The sequence below is a fragment of the Heterocephalus glaber genome, unplaced genomic scaffold, assembly GCF_053883595.1.
Source record: "Heterocephalus glaber isolate CG9 unplaced genomic scaffold, H.glaber_assembly_v1.0 deba00001504, whole genome shotgun sequence".
Lineage (NCBI taxonomy): Eukaryota > Metazoa > Chordata > Mammalia > Rodentia > Bathyergidae > Heterocephalus > Heterocephalus glaber.
In genome coordinates, this window is record NW_028258324.1 from 9,610,401 (window position 1) to 9,631,526 (window position 21,126).

At 40.1% G+C, this 21,126-nt stretch overlaps 1 protein-coding gene across 1 annotated transcript in view; it reads left to right on the forward strand.

Annotated features, from left to right (window-relative positions):
- Bfsp2 (beaded filament structural protein 2) overlaps positions 1 to 21,126 on the forward strand; it is an 83,458-nt gene that overhangs the window by 56,752 nt on the left and 5,580 nt on the right. Inside the window, exon 5 of the mRNA XM_004834247.2 lies at positions 13,850 to 13,981. Coding sequence (XP_004834304.2) covers positions 13,850 to 13,981 — 132 coding nt within the window. The remainder of the gene's footprint in view (positions 1 to 13,849; positions 13,982 to 21,126) is intronic.

The following is a 21,126-nucleotide window of genomic DNA, read 5'->3' on the forward strand; positions in this document are numbered from 1 at the left end:
CCCAAGGAGAGCCACCAGCTGACTTTAAAAAGGCTACCTTGGAAAGTCACTGAGGGGTCTGCTGTCATTACTCTGTTTCCTAGGACTCAGATGCCACAGTGTTTCCATTCTGTGGAAGTACCAATAAAAGAGTATTCCTGACACAATTACACTCTGCCCTGCTTTTGGCCATATTTCCTTATCTTAGAGCCTTTCTTCCAAGTGAAACCACCCCATCAATCATTATTAAAAGGCCTAAAATTCGAAAGTAAAGCTGATAACCTAGTGAGGACAGTAGACCTGTCTTCTTCTCCTTCTCCTCCTGCTTCTTCTCCTTCTCTTTCTCCTCCTCTTCCTCCTCCTCCTCCTCCTTCTCCTTCCTCCTCTTCTTCTTCTTCATCTCCTCCTCCTGATTTTCCTCCTCCTTCTCCTCTTCCTCCTCTACTGGAGATTGGACTCAGGGGTTTCATACTGAACTGCATCCCCAGTCTGCTTTTTAATTTAAGACAGGGTCTCACTACATCACTGAGTTGCCTGGGCTGGGGTAAAACTTGTGACCTTCCTGCCTCAAGGCACCAGCCTTTGACATTCTTTCTAGTCAGCCAGTACTCACCATGACCTCGAAAGTATCAGCTTGGGCTGAGGATGTGGAGTGCCTGCCTAGTGTGCATCACCCCCTGGGTTTGATTCCTAGCACCACCAAAAAAAGCAGCTATTTTTAGCTATTTTGACTCCCATTTTACAGATATATTTAATGGGATGAAAAGGATGGAAGGAAGGAAGGAAAGAAGGAAGGAAGGGAGGGAGGGAAGGACAAGAACAAGGAAATAAAAAGAGAAGATTTCTAGTTTCCCCACTATTCCTGCTAAGTTTTTCTTTCACAGAACGCAGCCATTTTGATCCACAAAAGAATGATGTTCTGGGTAGCCAAAAGCCACTTCATGACTATTATGTACTGATTCTCTCTCATGTCAGAACAAGTCCATGATAAGAACCTAATTTTTTTTTTCTTTTTTGGTACCAGGGATCGAACTCAGGACCTCCTGCTTGCAAGGCAGGCGGCAACACCACTGAGCTAAATCCCCAGCCAAAACCTAATATTTCCTTCCAACTGACCTTTTTCTTGTAATGTGTGAACCTCTGGAAATAAGCTACCCTATAATTGAAAGGCTTCCAAAGTTTCAGAATGAAGCTTTTTGGAATTCAAAAGGTTGACCTGTCCCACTTGTGTTTGCCGATCGATGGCCCTGGAGTGACCTCCAAGGTAGTAAGTTGTGATAGTTGTCTACTGCTTGTAACAAATTACTGAGAATTTAAGGACTTAAAACTGCACACATTTTAGATCTCATGGTTTCCTGGGTTGGTGGTCTGGGCGTGGCTGGCAGGGTCTTCTGCTTGGGGCCTTACAGTACACAGTCAAGTCTTTCACATCTTCTGAGCCCACTCAAGTTGTCAGCAGAAATCAGTCCTTATGGCTGTTGGACTAAACACCCCCACCACAGGCAGTTTACTCCTGCAAGGCCAATGGAAGAGCCTTTAATCTGATTAATTCAGGTCTACCCAATGCTTTCCCTTTTGATCAAGTCAAAACTAACTTAGAACCAGAATTACATTTTCACCATCCCTTCACCCATGTCATGTAACATAACTAACCTCAGGATGATACCAAAGGGGATAGGTTGTGGGGCTGTCTCAGAAGACTGCCCACCACACCAGGCCCCAGTACCAAAGCAGAGAACTCAAATGGCCTCCCTCCCGACCTCCTGCCATCAAACCCCTCTGATAGGAATCTGCTCCACCTCAGCCCATCTCCTCCAGGGCACGACAGATCTTTCCTCCTTGTCCTATTTCCCAGCCTGGCTTGAAGAAGCCTTTGCTCCTTTGCCCTAATCCTTCCTGGTTGGCTTTCAGCAGGGCAAGCTCTGTTTTGCCTTCCTAAACTCCTCTCTGCAATGCTCTTCTCATTGCTCTTTGCCAAAGCTCCCTTCAGGTCCCGTTTCTCAAAGCCTCTATCATTTCTCCCTTGCTTGCTGTGGTTGGATGCTTGTGCCACCACAAAAGCCTTATTCAGTTAACAGCACAAACTAGTGGCCACATGGTTAAGAGAGAACAGTCCCCCTGAATAGTCCCGAAGGGGCAGGAACTCTGTGACAAACAGCTCTCTCCCTTGCTGTGGCTCTCACTGGAGGTTCATACATGCAGCAGGGCAGCTTGAGGCATCTGAGGTCAGGAACTGTATCTGAGCTACATTGTGCCTTCACCAGTCTCAGGGACAGACTATTAAGTATGAAGAGGGTTCAGTAGATTGAAATGAATGGCAATGTTTCTGATTGTTGATAGCAGAGCCGTGTACTAAAAATTTCTGCAAGATGGAAATTTTCCACAGTCTGTGCAGTAATCAGGAATGCAGATACTGGCCATATGCAGTCATATAGCACTTGAAATGTGGCTGGAACTGAACTTTTGACTTTATCTAATTTTATTTAATTTTTATTTTAGAAGCTAGGTACGACTAGTGGCCATCATATTAGATAGCATAGGTCTAGATTTACCTGTGAAGACACTAGAAATATTGGAGAGCACATTTCTGTTATCCATACTCACATATAATAATTTGCCCTATAAAGGCAAATATTTCATATAATTTATTTTATCTATGCCTTTCCTGGCTTGCTTTTACCAAAAAGAGTGAATATTTTCTAGGATCTATGCAGTTTGGTTAAAATGGGTTTTTCTGCTACTCTAACTCTAGTCTGCAAGGCAGCCTAATGTGAGCCAACTGGGAGGGCTCCTTTCAAGGAAGATAGAAAGGACAGAAGCCCTCGCTATGTCTGTAATCCAGCTCTCCCAGTGTGCAGGTGGGCTGGCTCTTCCGGGAAATAAGGGAATCACCTAGCATTTCCATATTTCCACACATCACAGAGAGGGCTCTACCAAAAAGACAAGTTTGCTTCGATCTTTTTTTATTTACTTTTATTTTATTTTTAATAGATAATACATTTACTTTGTTCAAAATTCAAAATATGTAAAAGTAAAAAGTGACACCAAACCCATGTCCCAGTCACCTAGTTCTTTGCTTTGGGGTGAATTAATGTTATTTTTTAATATATCCTTTTAGTGATATTTTATGCCTATATACAAGGAAATATGTATATATTCTCTCTCTTGCGCTTTCTCATACTGTTAAGAACATAATGCTTTAGAGCTGCATGATATTATACCACAAGGAGCAGAAAACAATGGCCCACTGCATGTTTTTGCAAATAAAATTTTATTGGAACACAACTGCGACCATTCCTTTACCCGTTATCTATGCCTGCATTTGCACTGTATCAGCAGAGTTGCCCAGTGGTGACAGAGACCACACAGCTTGCTAAGCCTGAAATACTAGCTGATCCTTTAGCTTGCTAGCCCTCATTCTAGCTCATGGATGCCCCTGAATTTATTCAGCCTGTGGATTGTTGATGAGCATTTAGGTGGCTCTCAATCACCTAATATTAATATTGTAACCACTGGATTTGTATATCCCTCACTTCCAAATATTGAAATCTGTCTGTTAGATAAACTCCTAGACATGGAATTACTGGCCTGTAAAGGATATGCTTAGTAACTTTGAAAAAAATTGCCAAATTATCCTTAATAAGTGTTGCAACAATTTACAGTCCTTTTGGAAATATCTGAAACTCCCTTTTCCCCACATCCTCCCAATACTCTGTGCTCTTTACTTATATTTTAGTTTAAAAATAAAGTATAGCTCTATTTTGCATTTCTCATATTATAAGAATATAAGCTTATCATATTTTTATGATGATCTCACATAGACTGGCTTCTGTGTATACTACCAGGTCATATCTTTTGCCCATTTTTATTAGATTTTAAATGTTTTTGTAATGGTTTGTAGTGGCTCTGTGCATTGAGTCCTCTCTCACTCTCTCACTCTCTCTCTCTCAATGTAAGTTTCACATGTGCTCCTAGATTGTCTCCTGTCTTGATTAATTTATGGTAATTCTAGGGAGCTTTCAAAACACATCGTTAGCCAGAGAGATGGAGTTATTTGGGGTTTTTTTTGTTTTGTTTTTGTTTTCCCAGTACTGGGGATCAAACTCGGGGCCTTGTGCTTGCCAGGTAGGTGTGGTGCCACTGAGCTACATCCCCAGCCCTTTTACATTTTTTAATTTTTATATTTATTTATTTTGAGATGGAGTTATTTGTTACGGGAGGCAGCTAGGCCAGTGTATGGCTATAGTCACTGTTTGCTCGGTGCTGCAGCCCCATTCGTGCAGCTGGGGTGGTGTGGGGCGAGGCAGAGCTGTTTTTAAAGCGGAATGTGAACAGACTTTCTTGTGGAGGTGGGTATTGCCTGTTCTCTGCCCAGTTCCTTACTCTACTGAAGACAACACACAGACATTGTAGAGGGCACTCTCAGGCTCTCCTCCTCTGTATTGTGTTTTCAAACTCTCAACTGGTCAACAACCAGCATCTATGGGGGTGCCTACACAGGGGATCACCCAGCATTGCAGCCTCCTTCTTACACCTTCAACCAAAGATGCTCCGCTCTTGTTTATTCAAAATCCATTTGTCAAACACAAAGCAGAGGTGAGGGCCAGCTTTGATGCTGAGGATACAAAGTTCTTGGCTTCAAAGGATGGTCTTCCCTGGCTCCCTGATTCTATGGCTCTCAAAGCTTATCTTAGATATTTTTTTTGGTACCGGGGATCAAACTCAGGACCTTGTGCTTTTGAGGCAGGTGGCAGAACCACTAAGCTAAATCCCCGGCCCTCTTAGATGTCTTTTATCCTTCCCACAAAAAGTGTAAGGACACAGTCAAGTGTAGTGGTGTCAGTAATTCCAGCACTCTAGGAGGTGGAGGCAGGAGGATCCCTAGTTCAAGCCCAGCCTGGGCAACTTAGTAACTTACCAAGACTCTGTCTCTAAATTATTATTATTATTATTTTTTATTTAAAGGGCTAAGGATGTAGCTCATTGTGACAGCCCTGGGTTCAATTCCTAATACCACACATTCAAAAAAGTACAGGGACTCTACTTCTAAAATAGATTTTCAAAGACAAAACAACTGAAATCCCTGAGGAATGCCAGTGGGATGGTTCACGTTCCACAATTACTAGTCTAGAATGAGATGAAGCTGGTGAGTTCCTTTTTCTTTGGGACAGGATGATTTCAATAAACCGGAACAAAAATATTATAATTTAGACTCTCCAATAATCACTTTAAGAAGAAAAATCTATTTTTCTCCCCAAAATTAAACATATAGCTGAGCTGCTTCTGCTGCTTTTGTCAACAGAGTGTGTTTAGTTTCAACCAAGGCGGGCAGGAGTCCACAAAGCCATTTGCTTATCTGTGTTTTCCTCTGCCTTTGACAGAGGCTGGGATTTGGTCTTCTGCCTGAAAGGGAGCAGCTTCAACAGACAGGCAGTTCTTGTATAAACCCAGGGAGAAACTTGGCCTTGCCCAGCCAGGCCAGCTATCCTGCCAGTGTTGAAGTTTCAGATTGTGAGAGAGACATGCGCTTTGTAATTCCCACTCAGGAGGCCTCATGTCACAGGCTGAATGGCATCCAGGCTTCTTCCAAATAAACCCTGCATCAGGCCAGGCACGATCAGGGAGTGTGTGTGCTGCCTGTCAAAAGCTCTCCTCAGGGCCAGGGATTTAGCTCAGTGGTTTCACCCTCCTGCTGCGCAAGCACAAGGACCTGAGTTCGATCCCCAGTACCAAAAAAAAAAAAAGGTCTCCTCAACTAAATAGCACGTGACACTGTGACTGTAAAGTGATTTACAACCACTATAATAATAATAGTAATAGTAATAATGTAATAATAATAATGGTAGTTGATTTTGCTAATGAAAGGGAGATTTGGTCTAATTCCATTCCCAGTAGATCTTCCTCTTCTTCTAGAGTCCTGAGCATGTGCCTGGTACACGCTCAACCTTCACAAATGTTGTTGAGCATGTTCTGGATATAAAAAGCCGTGTTGAGTTGGGTAAAAGAAGAAGCTGTCCCTGCACACAAGGCGCCTAGAGTCTAATGTGGAGGTTGGTCAATGGAAGCAGGAGGCAGGAATAGATAAAGGCCACTGTTCTACAAGGAAGAATGAGACATGCCAGAAAAGCAGTCCCAGTCACACATGTAAGCACTTACCACATATGTTCTAAGCACTTCACAGGTATGTTCTCATTTCATCTAGATAAGTATTATGATTTTACCCACTGTACAGAGGCAGAAATTGAAGGATAGACAGATTAGGTAGCTTATTCAAGGTCACACATTTAGAAAGTAGCAGAACTAGAGCTGGGCATGGTGTCACACGCCCAGAATCCCAGCAGTCAGGAGGCTGAGGCAAGAGAATTAGGAGTTCAAGGCCAGCCTCGGCTACATAGTGAGGCCTTGTCTCAAGATGAAATATAAAGGTTGAGCCAGGGATTCTGCTCAGTAGTGCCACGCCTTCCTGGCAAGCGCAAGGTCCTGAGTTTGATCCCAGTACCAAAATAAATAAATAATAAATAAAGGGCTGGGGATGTAGCCCAGTGCTCCCTGGGTTCAATCTCCAGTACTTGGGGGAGGGGGAAGGAGAGAAGGAGGGATGGAGAAAGGAAGGGGGGATACATCATCTTTCAAGATATGCCTGCTATTTCAAAGACCAGGGAGCATGGTTACTCTTTCCACAGTCTGCCTGCTCCTAGGAGCCCACTCTCCTCTCACAGTACAAGGTCAGGGTCATGGCCAAGGCTTTTTGCAGGAATGCCAATGATAATGAGCAAAGCAGGTCAGATTTGGAGATGGCTCTTTCCCTTTTTCTTCTTCTATTTGTACTCCCAACAGCTACACTCTCAAATAAGTGGCTATGACTTGATATTGAAATTTGAAAATCTTTCTCATATTTCTAAATGTCAACATACCCTCCTGCCCCAGAAATATAGGTAAAGTGCAAATATGAGATGCTCAGCTCCTCCACAGTAAAGCCAAGATTCAAGCAGATTTTAAACCCTGGGGACCAATATATTTGAATCTCATCACACACCCTACAACTACTGAGCATCAAAACACAGTCCTACCTACTTATCCTCAGGGCATGTAATTTGGTCTGTGAGGAGAAATCTGGAGGCAGTGGATTGAAATGGAAATAGAAATAGAGTTATCATAATAACCAGAAAGCATAAATCTCAAAAGCCATTGGAAAGGATGTGTAATACTTTAGGTGAGTTAAAGATACTGACTGGCAAGTAATGCGTGTGCCAAACTGATTTAAGAAAGAATAAAATATTAAATGATACGGGAACTCACAGTGGTCCAATGAATTTCTTTTTCTCTTCCAATTTTAAACTAGAAGGAAGCCTCTACTTGGTGTTGATGGGTCTTTAACAATTCTATTATTCTTATTAATCTCACCTCTCAACAAAGAGAAAACAAAATGGGAGACTTGGCAGCTTGGCAGGCAACAGTTGCTAGAATTTTTTAATGTTGATTTGTTATAATTTTATTAATTTTTCAGTTATCCTCTATCTGTGGCAAGCGAGGTGATTTTGTAAGTTTCTGTAGCAATCTAGAATTTTTCTTCCAAGAACCAGGCATGATCTGGGAGTGGGAAATGCAGATTCCTGGGCCCCTCTCAGTATCCCCAACGTCAGAGCCTGCACTTTCACAAGATCCCCATGTAAAATAATGCTGATGCACATTAATGCCTGAGAACGAAGTGATCCACCTAAATTTAGGGGAAGTTACCTCCAACTTCAGGAGTCTTAAATGGGTGGCAGGGAGGAGGTGACCACATTGTGCCCTGGCTAAGAGTGCAGCTCTGGGTCTACTTCTGGGCATTTATCCCAGCCTCAGCCTCATGATCTTCAGCAAATCCCTCAGTCTCTGTGCCACAGTCTTCTCATGTACAACAAGGTTAATGATGACATTTGCTTCATATGTTATAAAGATTAAAGGAGAAAATGGACTTAAAGCTCTTAACATGGTGCTTGGATCAGAGTAAATGCCTAATACACATTAATTGTGTTAGTAGTATCCAACTCCTAATGGCTTTTACAAACTCATTTGTTGGCCACTATTTTTAACATATAAAAACTTATAGGAGAGAAGCTGAGCCAGTCCCAGCACCCAGAAGGAAGCTCTCCTGCTGCCATCCCACACTCCTAGGGCAGAGAAGCTAAGCTGGTCCCAGAACCTGGAAGGAAGCTCCCCCACCACCATCCCATGCTCCTAGGGCAGAGAAGCTGAGCTGCTCCCAGCACCCAGAAGGAAGCTCCCCCGCCACCATCCCATGCTCCTAGGGCAGAGAAGGTGAAGCCCCCCCACCCCCCATGGAAATGAGAAGACACATAAACAAGCCTCAAAAACAGACTTCCAGATCACCTACAGCAACCCCAAAGGGAAATGAGATGGAACAATCTGATACTCAACCACCTGGACTCTGAACTGCCAACAAAGTAGGATCTGGGAAAAATGAAATCAGAAATAATTACTCAGAGAACAGCAAAGATTTTACTCATGGTGCAAGACATGATTAATAAATCTAGAGAGGACACAGATAAAAAAATAGAGGATCTGAGGAACAGGATGGAATCCCAACATAGGAAACAAATGGAATCCATAAAACAGATGCAAACAGATTTCCAGGAGATTAAAAACTTCATCGAAAGTCTGCACAGCAGAATAAACCAATGGGAGGATGGAACTTCAGATATAGAAGATAAGATTGCAATTAGTGACCAGGAAAAGAAAAATTGCTTTAAAATTGTAAGGGAACATGAGAAATCAATCCAGCAGCTGCTAGATGATGCAAAGAAGAATAACATAAGACTGATTGGAGTCAATGAAGAAAGAGGAGAGAGTGCAGATGACATTAAAAAAATCTGTTCATAGAAGTGATGGCAGAAAATTTCCCAAGCAGGGGAAAAGAATTTGACATACAGGTAAGTGAGGCATATAGGACTCCAGCTAGCCTTGATAAAAAAAAAATCTACACATAGGCATATAATAGTTAGGATTCCAGAAATCCAACAGAAGAACAAAATTCTACAAGCAGTGAGAGAAAAGAAACAAATCACATACAAAGGAAAGCCCATCAGAATCACAGCAGATTTCTCAATGCAAACCCTCAAGGCAAGAAGAGCTTGGAGTGATGTATTTCAAGCCCTAAAGGAAAACAGCCTCCAACCCAGAGTGATGTACCCTGTAAAACTATCTTTCAAAATGGATGGAGAAATAAGATACTTTCATGATAAAAGAGAACTTCAGGAATACCAAACCAACACTCCAAAAAATTTTAGACAATACCCTAGGAAAAGACAATGAGGATCACAACCCCAGGAAGCCCAGCAGAATGAATCCATTGGGTGTGACAAATTAAATGCAAAGGGGAAGAATCCAACAAAAAGAAAAAGTCATGACAAGGCTTTTAAAACTTTTGAGTTCATCTCCCTAATGAGTGTATCATTCAATCTTATTATTGTACTGATTAGTATTTTTCTGATTCTGGAGTTGCACACCTTTCCTTGTGCTATACTGGCTATTTATCATCTTCTTATGTCTACTTTTTAATTGGGTTGTCTATTAATGAGCTGTAAGAGTTCTTTATATATTCTGGTCATAGGTTATATGCATTGTAAATATGGTCTGTTTAAGGACTACTTTTCATTTTAATGATGTCATTTAAAGTTCTAAATTTTGATGGAATCTCATTTATCAATTTTTTTCTTTTATACCTCATGTTTTTTGTATCCTAGGTAGTTCTTGCCTACCCTGAATTCATAAATATTTTCCCTTATAATTTCTTCTTAAAGTTTTACACTTTTAGGCTTTCATATTTAGGTTCATAGATCCCTTCAAGTTATTTTCATGTATGGAAATAAAGGGTTGAGGTTAATTTTTTATAGAGGGATACCAGGCATTCTAGTGCCATTTGCTGAAAACACTATCTCTTCCTTGGCTCTTCAGTTGAGTTTATATTCTATAAAATGCTAATGTTAAACAATTTTTCAAAACTCAGTGGACCATATATGTGTGGTTCTATTTCTAGATTCTCTGTTTTGTTCAAATGATCTGTATGTGTTTCCTTACACCAACACTGCCTTGATTACTGTAGCTTTAGAAGAAGTCTTAAAATTAGGTACTAAATGTCTTCCAACACTGGTTTGTTTGTTTTTTAACGTTTCTAGATTCTTTGTACTCCTACGTAACTTGTAAATTTCAATATCCAATTCTTCATTTATAGCAAGTATACATAGACCTGAATTTTTATACATACCTTGTGTTTTCTAATCCTGCTAAATTCAAGTACAAGTTCTAGGGGCTCCTAGAGATTTCTTAGTATTTTCTCTGTAGATGATCATTTCATCTACATATAAAGATTTTGCTTCTACCTTGCCAATCCTATCCTAGTTGTGTCATTTTATTGCCAGACTATTTTGGTTGGGCCTAGGTTTCAAAGTTTAATGGACAGATAAAGAGTAAGTATATCTGCCCTTGTTCCCCACCTTAAGGAGAAAGCATTGTATCTTCTCCATTCATATAAGGCATTCTCGCTGGAAGTATGGAGTACATGTCTTTCATCTGTTGAGAGGGTTCTGTTCTACTTCTAGTCTCCTGATAGCTTTTACAATGAACATCTGTAGAATTTAGTCCAATACTTTTTCTCCAACTAGTGACAGGATCATATGACTTTTTCCTTTCCTCTGTTAAAATGATGACTTTTGGGGGTGGATCTTCCAATGCTGAACCAACACTGCCATCCCTATAACAAAACCACTTTCTACATCCTGCCAGATCTGACTTCTAATAGTTTGTTTTGTTAAACAAATTTCTATCTATGTTCATACTTTTTTCTTCTATTATCTTTATCCAGATTTAGGATTAGCACAATGTTGATTTCCAAAAATGAGGAGAGAAGTGTTCCTTCTTTTTTCTGCTTTATATGTTTGATATAATTCATCAGTTAAAATGTATACAACCCTGTTGTTGTCATATAGGTAGGTTTTCAAGCTAGGAATATACTTTCTTTAATGAGTGCTATTCAAATTTTATATTTCCTCCAGAGTTAGTTTCATTAATTTGTCTTCCAAGGTACTTCTTAGAAGTTGTCAAATTTATTTCAAAAAAGATTTTTTTAATATGCTTTCTATATCCTTTTAAATTCTGTAAAATCTGTGGTAATGTCTCCTAATCTTGATACTGTAATTTTAAAAATGTATAATTGATATTGTGTAATAGGAAGAAAGGGTCTAAAGGAGCAGGGGAAGTGGGAGGGGTAGGGGAAAGGAAAGAAGGGAAAAGAAAAAATATGAGAAAAGCAAAAAAATGGAAACAAAGTCTTTGCAAATAGGGAAGGTTGGAGGCGGTGAAGGGAGGGCAAGGGAAGGGGAAAAAAATAAGAACCAAGATACTCATGTAAAGGTACAAGATCCCAACGATGAATGTAACTGTATTTTATACCTAAAATGTACCAACAAACTTAATGGGGGAAAAAAAACTTATATAGGCAATGCGTTCATGATTTTAAGCTTCTGAAAGCTTCCACATCATGGGCTTTGCCACACAGTGGCCGGGAAGGTAGACTGGGAAGGCTGTCATCCTGTGATTACCAGTCTCCAATCACTGCCGGCTATGACTGTTTTGTGGGCAGGTGAGCCTCTGGGAGGTGAATGCTGGCCCAGGCAGAGCTGGGCCGGGCTTCTGCTCTCCTGCAGCCACTCCCAAGTCTATAGTCATTCTGTGAAGCTGTTTGCACCCTTCAAGGAACAAGAATTGACAATACTATGACTGAGATATGACCCTCTTGACTTGGGGGCTCTTAGCTGGTCAGTTAGATTGGACTATTTTAGGTTTTTTGGTTTTTTTTTTGGTACCTGGGATAGAACTAGGGACTTTGCGCTTTTCAAGGCAGGTGGTGAAACCGCTGAGCTAAATCCCCAGCCCTTCCATTCTTCTATAAATAGATATTCATATGTGGCAAAAATGGTAATTTCAGAAAACAAGTAACCTAGGAGAGAAAACAGATCTTTTTCCTTCTACATCATTGGCTAGGAGATATTCCATCAGACTGCACTGAAGAAAGAGTGATCTCTCATTTTTCACCTTTTCCCAGCAAAGAGGACCTGCTCCCCTAAATGTTTGGAGAGGAATTAGAATCTGTCCATCTTCCTCTGTCCATCTGCTCAGATAAGGTTCAAAGCACAGACTTTCACAAGTGCAGCTACACTGGTTTTTTCAAGGAAAGGGGGACCATCAGACTAACTGTGATCCTTGTTTGAGGATGATGTGGGGCAATGGGTACTACCTTTCAGTGCTGCGGGGGTTACAAGTTCTCTTAAGAACAGTCTGGAAATATTCACCAAGATTACAAATATTTACCTTTGAAATTAGCAGGTTCACTACAGGAATTAACTCTCAGAAGCACAACTCGAGTGAGAAATGAGGGATGTAAGGTCATTCTCTGCACAATGTTTGTAATAAGAGAAGTCTAGAAACAACCTAAGTGTCCATCACCAGGGCCTTCTAAATATATTATGTGCTTCCAAGCTAGGCAATGCAATGCACCCACTGAAAAGAGCGTAATCAATTGCTATATATTGGTATAGAACAATTACTAAGATACATTAATTACTATAACAAAGCAAGGGAGGGGTGATATATCTGCCTAGAAAGGGAGATGGCAAGGGCTAAGGAAAGAAAGACAATAGAGACTTGCATAATTTCAAAGTACATGGCGGGCCACCAGGTCAGTGCATCAGAGCAGGCAAAGACAAAGACACTCCCAGCTTGCCACTGTTTATTGGGTTCATACAATAACTGGAGGGAGTATCAGATGACTCAGAGGGTGGTAGTAATCCTAAATTGATGCACACCTTATGCTGAGAAGACTCTTAGGTCAGTGAGGATCTTATGTTGATAAAACGGTGAGATGAGTAAAACCATTCTTACAACAGTAGGGAGAATGAGTTAAGCCTAATCAGTCCCTCCCCAGGTGAATCCTTTCTCCTTTTCTTTATTACTACTTGGTTCTCAAAGAACCAGGATGTCTTCACCTGATGTAATCGTGCCCTTGAGCATCACAGTATCTTGGGACCATTAAGGCCTCAGCTGTGGCTGGAGGCAAATGAGTTATGTTTCTGCATGCCATAGCCAGCCTGCAGGCAAGAAGACTAGGCCTCAGACACCCCTAATCATAATTCAATTATGAGACCAGGGATTTAGCTCAGTGGTTCCACCACCTGCCTTGCAAGCGCAAGGTCCCAAGTTTGATCCTCGGTACAAAAAAAAAAAATCAACTATGAAATGATTTTCCCCAAAAATTATGTAGAATGGCTCCCAACAGCAATACTTATTTATCAATACAGCTATGTACCACATAATGTTTTGTTAAGTGATGGACTGAATATGGAGTGTAGTCCATCAGATTATGTCACTTAGCAACACCTTAGCCATCTTCGCTTCTACAAGCACACTCTGTGCTGTTCACACAGCAACTAAATAGCCTAGCATCACATTTCTCAGAACGTGCCCCCATCGCTAATCAACACAGGACTGTACCTGAGATATTTCTGGATGGAAGTATAAGAAACTGGAAACAGGACAACTGTTTTATTAGCACACAGGAAGGAAAGGACATTTCCTACTCTATAGTCCTTAGGAAACGTTTTGAATGTTATTATGTCTGCAGGCATTGCATGTCCAAAATAAGTTAACTTTTTGTATGCAAGTTGGTGAGTGGGCCTATAGAAAAGGGAGGCTTTTAAATCTGACGGACACATGGTCTCTGCTTAGAAACAATAGATTAGAAAGGCTGAGAAGGAAGGAAAGTGTTCAGGCCCTGGGCTCATCCCTGCTCACCCTGAGACCTGACTTTCCACAGCAGGACTCGGAGGTGGCCTGCGTGTCCCAGACCCAGGAAGAGAAGCTGGCTGCAGCCCTCAGAATAGAGTTACACAACACCTCATGCCAAGTCCAAAGCCTCCAGGCTGAGATGGAATCCCTACGGGCTCTGGTGAGTGGGTCAAGAGCAGCCCTGGTATTTCTTGTATTAATTTTAACTTCAAACTGTCAAATTCATATAAGTTATACTTTTCAGAGGATCCCCATCCCACAGGGTATGATTTGGGGGCCTGAAATGTCTACAGACTCCGAAGGATCACGAGGTACTGGGTCAGAACAAGTATAGTAGGCACTGTACTGCCCTACCAAAATATCCCCTACTGGCCACTGCTGGAACATTGACTGCTGACACCCACAGCTGCCCCTTTACAGCTACCCCACTTCCCCAGAATTGTCCTCAGCCCAACAGAGGACTCCTGGCCCCAGAAGTCAGACTCCTCCTCTCTGCAGCCCTCAAGCTGTGAGTGATTGACAGGGAGCTTAAAGGCCTAGCCCACTGCTTCAAAGCAAACAGTTCACTTTCCAAAGCTGTAGCTGGTTCCAGTGGAGATTGAATCCTTGCTTCCCACCTTCCATGGTTCTGTCCTCTTCTTTTTCTGAGAAAAAAATCCCTTAATTATTTACAAGGTCCAGGATCCTTGTCTCAGACTGTGCTTCTGGAGAACCCAATCTAACCCACTAGTAAGCTCCTCATACTCACGGTGGCTTGCAGGCATGTCTCTTGCAATTATTTTTGTTGTTGTTGTTGTTGTTGTTAAATTCGTTTATTGGTACATTTTAGGTATACAACACAATTACGTTTCTCACTGGGAATTGTACCTTTACATAATGCATCTTGGTTCTTATTTTTTCCCCATTCCTAGCCCTCCCTTCACTCCCTCCACCCTTCCCTATTTACAAAGACTTTATTTCCATTTTTTCCACTTCTCATCATTTTTCCTTTCCCTTTTTTCCTTTCCCCTGCCCCTCCCACTACCCCTACCCCTATGGACCTTTTCTTCCTATTTTGCATTATCGATTATTCATTCTAATCATTGGTACATTTTAGGTATACAATATAATGACATTTATAATTGGAAATTTGCACCTTTACATAGTCTCTCTTGGTTCTTATTTTTCACCCTTGCCCAGCCCTCCCTTCAACCCCTCCAGTCCTCCCTATTTACAAAGATTTTGTTCCTAGTTTTCCATTTTCTCATATTAATCCCATTCTCTTCTATCCTTTCCCCTATCCCTCCCACTTCTTTCCCCTTTGTCCCTTTTCTTCCTATTTCACATTACCTATTATACATTTTAGTCCTTATTTACACTTTCAGTTTCTCACCCCAGAGAAACTATTCGGTATTTATACATGTGTGTCCTATTTATTTCACTTAAGAGTATTGCCTCAACGTGCATCCACTTAGCCATAAATGTCTCTAATTACTCATTTTTTATGGCTGAGTATTACTCCATTTTATTTAAAAAAAAAAAAAACCCCACATTTTCTTTATCCAGGCTCCAGTTGATGGGCATTTGGGCTATTTCCAAGTTTTAGCTATCACAAACTGTGCTGCTATGAACATGGGTGCACATATATCACTGTGGTACGATTCTTTTAATTCTTTGGGGAAGATCCCCAGCAGTGGAATAGCAGAGTCAAGTGGGATTTCCAGTCCTAGTTCTTTGAGGTATCTCCATACTGATTTCCACAGTGCTTGCACCAGTCTACACTCCCACCAGCAGTGGAGAAGGGTTCCTCTTTCCCCGCAGCCCCGCCAGCATTTGTTATTGGTTGATTTCATGATAGCAGCCATTTTTTCTGGAATGAGGTAGAATCTCAACGTTGTTTTCATTTGCATCTCTCGAATGACCAGTGATGTTGAACATCTTTTCATGTATTTATTTGCTCTTTCTACTTCTTTGTCTGAGAAATGTCTGTTCATTTCAGATGTCCATTTTTGGATTGGGTCTTTAAATTTGGGAGGTCTGATCTTTTTAAGTTCTTTATAGATTCGAGATAGTAGACCTTTGTCTGAGGAAAAGCAGGTGAAGATTTTTTCCTACGTTTTGGGTTGTGTCTTCACACTGCTGGTGATTTCTCTTGCTGTGCAGAAGCTTTTTAATAAGAAGAGATCTCACTTGTTGATTGTTTGTGCTAGTTCACGGGCAACTGAGGTTTTGTTCATAAAATCTTTTCCTACACCGATGTCTTCAAGAGTCTACCTAACCTCTGTTCCAACTGGTTCAGTGTTTCTATTTTAATATTTAGATCTTTAATCCATTTTGATTTAAGTTTAGTGCATGGCGAGAGATATAGATCTAGTTTTAATCTCTGGCAAGTTGAAATCCAATTTTTCCAGCACCATTTATTAAAGAAGCTATCTTTCCTCCAGTGAGGGTGTTTGGCTCCTTGATCGAAGATGAGATGGCTGAGTGTGTCTGGCGTTGTTTCTGCATCTTCTAATCTGTTCCACTGGTCCTCAGGTCTGTTTCTTTGCCAGTACCATGCTGTTTTTATCACAGTAGCTTTGTAGTATAGTTGCAGGTTGGGGATTGTGATACCCCCTGCCATGTGTCTGTTACCTAGAATTGCTTTTGCTATTCTGGGTCTCTTCTTGTTCCAAATGAATTTTTGGTTGTTTTCTCAAGGTCTGTGAGGTATGCTGCTGGGATCTCAATTGGAATTGCATTAAATCTATATAGCAGTTTTGGAAGTATGGCCATTTTCACTATATTAATCCTTCCTACCCAGGAGCAGGGCATGTCTGTCCATTTTCTGATATCATCTTCAATCTCTCTTTTCAGAGTGCTATAGTTTTCAGAGAAGAGGTCTTTGATTTCTTTCGTTAGGTTGATTCCTAGGTATTTCAGTTGTTTGGATGCTATTGTGATAGGAATTCTTTGCCCTATTTCTGTCTCAGTGAGTCTGTCTTTCATGTAGAGGAAAGCTATTGATTTTTGTGTGTTGACCTTGTAACCAGCTACTTGACTGAATTTGGTTATTAAGTCTAGAAGACTTTTGGTGGAGTTTTTGGGGTCTTCTATATAGAGTATCATATCATCAGCAAATAATGACAGTTTGACTTCTTCCTTTCCTATCTTTATTCCTTTTATTTCTTTCTCTTGTCTAATTGCTATGGCCAATGTTTCCAGAACAATATTGAACAGGAGTGGTGATAGTGGGCATCCCTGTCTTGTTCCTGATTTTAGCATGAAAGTTTTCAGTTTTTGACCATTTAGTATGATGTTGGCTGTTGGTTTTTCATAGCTAGCCTTAATCAGGTTGAGATAAAGACCTTCTATTCAAATTTTCTGTAGTATTTTTATCATGAATGTGTGTTGGATTTTGTCAAATACCTTTTCTGCATCTATGGAGATAATCGTATGGTTTTTGTCCTTGGCTCTATTGATATAGTGTATTATATTGATTGATTTGTGTATATTGAACCATCCCTGCATCCCTGGGATGAATCCCACTTGATCAGGGTGTATGATCTTCTTGATGATCTTCTACATTCTATTTGCCAGCATCTTATTAAGGATTTTTGCATCTATGTTCATGAGTGAGATTGACCTATAGTTCTCCTTTTCGATTGGGTCTTTCTCTGGTTTGGGGATCAAGGTGATACTTGCTTCCAGGAATGAATTGGGAGTATTGCTTCTCTAAATGTCTTGTAGAATTCAGCAGTGAAGCCATCAGGACCTGGGCTTTTCTTAGTTGATAAGTTTTTAATTACATTTCCAATTTCATCTTCAATCTCTCTTTTCAGAATGCTATCGTTTTCAGAGAAGAAGTCTTTGATTTCTTTTGTTAGGTTGATTCCTAGGTATTTCAGTTTCTTGGATGCTATTGTGAAAGGAATTGTTTGCCCTATTTCTCTCTCAGTGAGCCTGTTGTTCGTGTAAAGGAAAGCTATTGATTTTTGTGTGTTGACCTTCTATCCAGCTACTTTACCAAATTTGGTTAATAAGTCTAGAAGACTTTTGGTGGAGTTTTTGGGGTCTTCTATATATATCATGTCATCTGCAAATAATGACAATTTGACTTCTTCATTTCCTATCTTTATGCCTATTATTTCTTTCTCTTCTCCAATTGCTGTGGCTAATGTTTCCAAAACTATATTGAACAGGAGTGGTGATAGTGGACATCCTTGTCTTGTTCCTGATTTTAGTGTGAAGGATTTCAGTTTTTGACCATTTAGTATGATATTGGCTGTTGGTTTTCCATAGATGACTTTTATCAGATTGAGGTAGAGACCATCTATTCCAATTTTTTGTACAGTTTTTTATCATAAATGCATGTTGGATTTTGTCAGATGCTTTTTCTGAATCTATGGAGATGATCGCATGGTTTCTCTCCTTGGCTCTATTGATATAGTGTATTACATTGATTGATTTGTGTATGTTGAACCATCCCTGCATCCCTGGGATGAATCCCACTTGGTCAGAGTGTATGATCTTCTTTTTGTTTTTTTGTATATCCTTTTATTGGTACCTTTTAGATGTACAATATAATGACATTCATCATTGGAGATATGCACCTTTACATACTCTCTTGGTTCTTATTTTTTCTCCCTTCCCCTGCCCTCCCTGTGTATGATCTTCTTGATGATCTTCTGCATTCTATTTGCCAGTATCTTATTAAGAATTTTTGGGTCTATGTTCTTTAGTGAGATTGGCCTATAGTTCTCTTTTTTGGTTGGGTGTTTCTCTGCTTTGGGGATCAAGGTGATGCTTGCTTCCAGGAATGAATTCAGGAGTATTGTTTCCCTTTCAATTTCAATGAAGAGTTTAAAGAGTAGTGGCAGTAGTTCCTCTCTAAATGTCTTGTAGAATTCAGCAGTGAAGCCATCAGGACCCGGGCTTTTCTTAGTTGGTAAGTTTTTAATTGCATTTTCAATTTCATCGATTGATATTGGGTTGTTTAGAATCTTTAGGTCTTCTTCATTCAACTTTGGTAATTCATATGTATCTAGGAATCTGTCCATTTCTTCTGTGTTTTCCATCTTATTGGCATATAGGTTCTCCAAGTAGGGATTGATAATTCTCTGGGTTTCTTCTGGGTCTGTTGTAATTTCATTCTTTTCATTCCTAATTGCATGGATTGGGCCTCTTCTTTCCTTTTTCTGATAAGGTTGGCTAAGGGTTTGTCAATTTTTTTTATTCTTTTGAAGAACCAACTCTTGGTTTCATTGATTTTTTGTATCATTCTCTTAGTCTCCATTGCATTGATTTCTGCTCTGATCTTTGTAATTTCCTCCCCTGAATGAGCTTTGGGTTTGTCCTGCTCTTCTTTTGCTAGAAGTTTGAGGTTCAGCATCAGGTTGTTTAATTGGGCTCATTCTGTTTTCCTAATATGCGTATTCACTGCTATGAATTTCCCTCATAAGACTGCTTTCATTGTGTCCCATAGATTCTGATGTGTTGTTTTGTCATTGTCATTTTATTGAAGGAACTGTCTGATTTCTTCTTTAATTTCCTCTGTGACCCATTGGTTATTCAGAAGTGTGTTGTTCAATTTCCACATGTTTATGAAATTTTTTGAGTTTCTTTTGCTATGGATCTCCAATTTCATCGCACTATGGTCTGATAATATACAGGGGATAGCTTCAATTCCTTTGCACTTACTTAAACATGTTCTATGTGTGAGTATGTGGTCTATTTTGGAGAAAGACCCATGTGCAGCTGAGAAGAATGTGTATTCTGATTTTGTGGAGTGGAAGACTCTATAAACATCTGTTAAGTTCATTTGTTCAAGAGTTCGATTGAGTTCTAGTATTTCAGTACTTATTTTTAGCCTAGCTGATCTATCTATTTGTGACAGTGGGGTGTTGAGGTCCCCCACTACAATTGTATTAGTGCATATATGACTTTTCATGTCCGTTAGTATTTGTTTTATATAGTTGGGTGCCCTAGTGTTTGGTGCATAGATATTTATGATTGTCATCTCTTCCTCTTGGATTCTTCCCTTTACAAGGATGTAGTGTGCTTCTTCATCTCTCTTAATCAGTGTTGGTTTGAAATCTACTTGATCTGCAAAGAGGATAGCTACTCCTGCTTTTTTTCGGGTTCCTGTTGCATGGAGTATTGTTTTCCACCCTTTAACTTTCAGTCTATGAGTTTCCTTTTGAATTAAGTGTGTTTCTTGTATGCAGCATATTGTTGGAATTTGCTTCTTGATCCATTCTGCCAGTCTATTTCTTTTGATTGATGAATTGAGACCATTAACATTGATGGTTACAACTGAAACGTATTGACTTGCCATTGCCATGACTTTTTCTTTTTGTTGGGTTCTCCCCCTTTACATTTAATTTCTTGTCATGCCTGGTGGATTCATTTTGCTGGGCTTCCTGGGATTGTGATCCTCAATGTCTGTTCCTAGGATATTGTCTAAAATTTTTTGGAGTACTGGTTTGGTATTCATGAAGGTCCTAAGGTGCTCTTTGTCATGAAAGTGTCTTATTTCTTCATCAATTTTGAAAGATAATTTTGCAGAGTACATCAATCTGGGTTGGAGTCTGTTTTCCTTTAGGCCTTGAAATACATAACTCCAAGCTCTTCTTGCCTTGAGGGTTTGCATTGAGAAGTCTGCTGTGACTTTGATGGGCTTTCCTTTGTATGTGATTTCTTTTCTCTAACTGCTTGTAGAACTTTGTTCTTCTCTTGGGTTTCTGGAATCTTAACAATTATATGCCTGTGTGTAGATTTTTTTTGATCAAGGCTAGCTGGAATCCTATATGCCTCACTTATCTGTATGTCAAGTTCTTTTCCCCTGCTTGGGAAGTTTTCTGCCATTACTTCTGTGAAGAATTTTTTTATGTCATCTGCACTCTCTCCTGTTTCTTCATTGAGCCCAATCAGTCTTATGTTATTCTTCTTCACATCATCTAGCAGCTGCTGGATTGATTTCTCATGTTCCCTTATAATTTTGAAGCAATTTTTCTTTTCTTGGTCATTAATTGCAATCTTATCTTCTATATCTGAAATTCTGTCCTCACATTGGCTCATTCTGCTGTGTAGACTTTCAGTGGAGTTTTTCATCTCCTAGAAATCTATTTGCATCTGTTTTATGGATTCCATTTGTTTCCTATGTTGGTATTCCATTATGTTCCTCAGCTCCTCTCTAGATTTATTAATCATGTCTTGCACTAGGAGCACAATTTCTCCTGTTATCTGAGAAATTATTTCTGATTTCATTTTTTCCAGATCCCCTTTTGTTGCCAGTTCAGTGGGTCCAGGTGGTTGAGTATCAGAGTGTTCCATCTCATTTCCCTT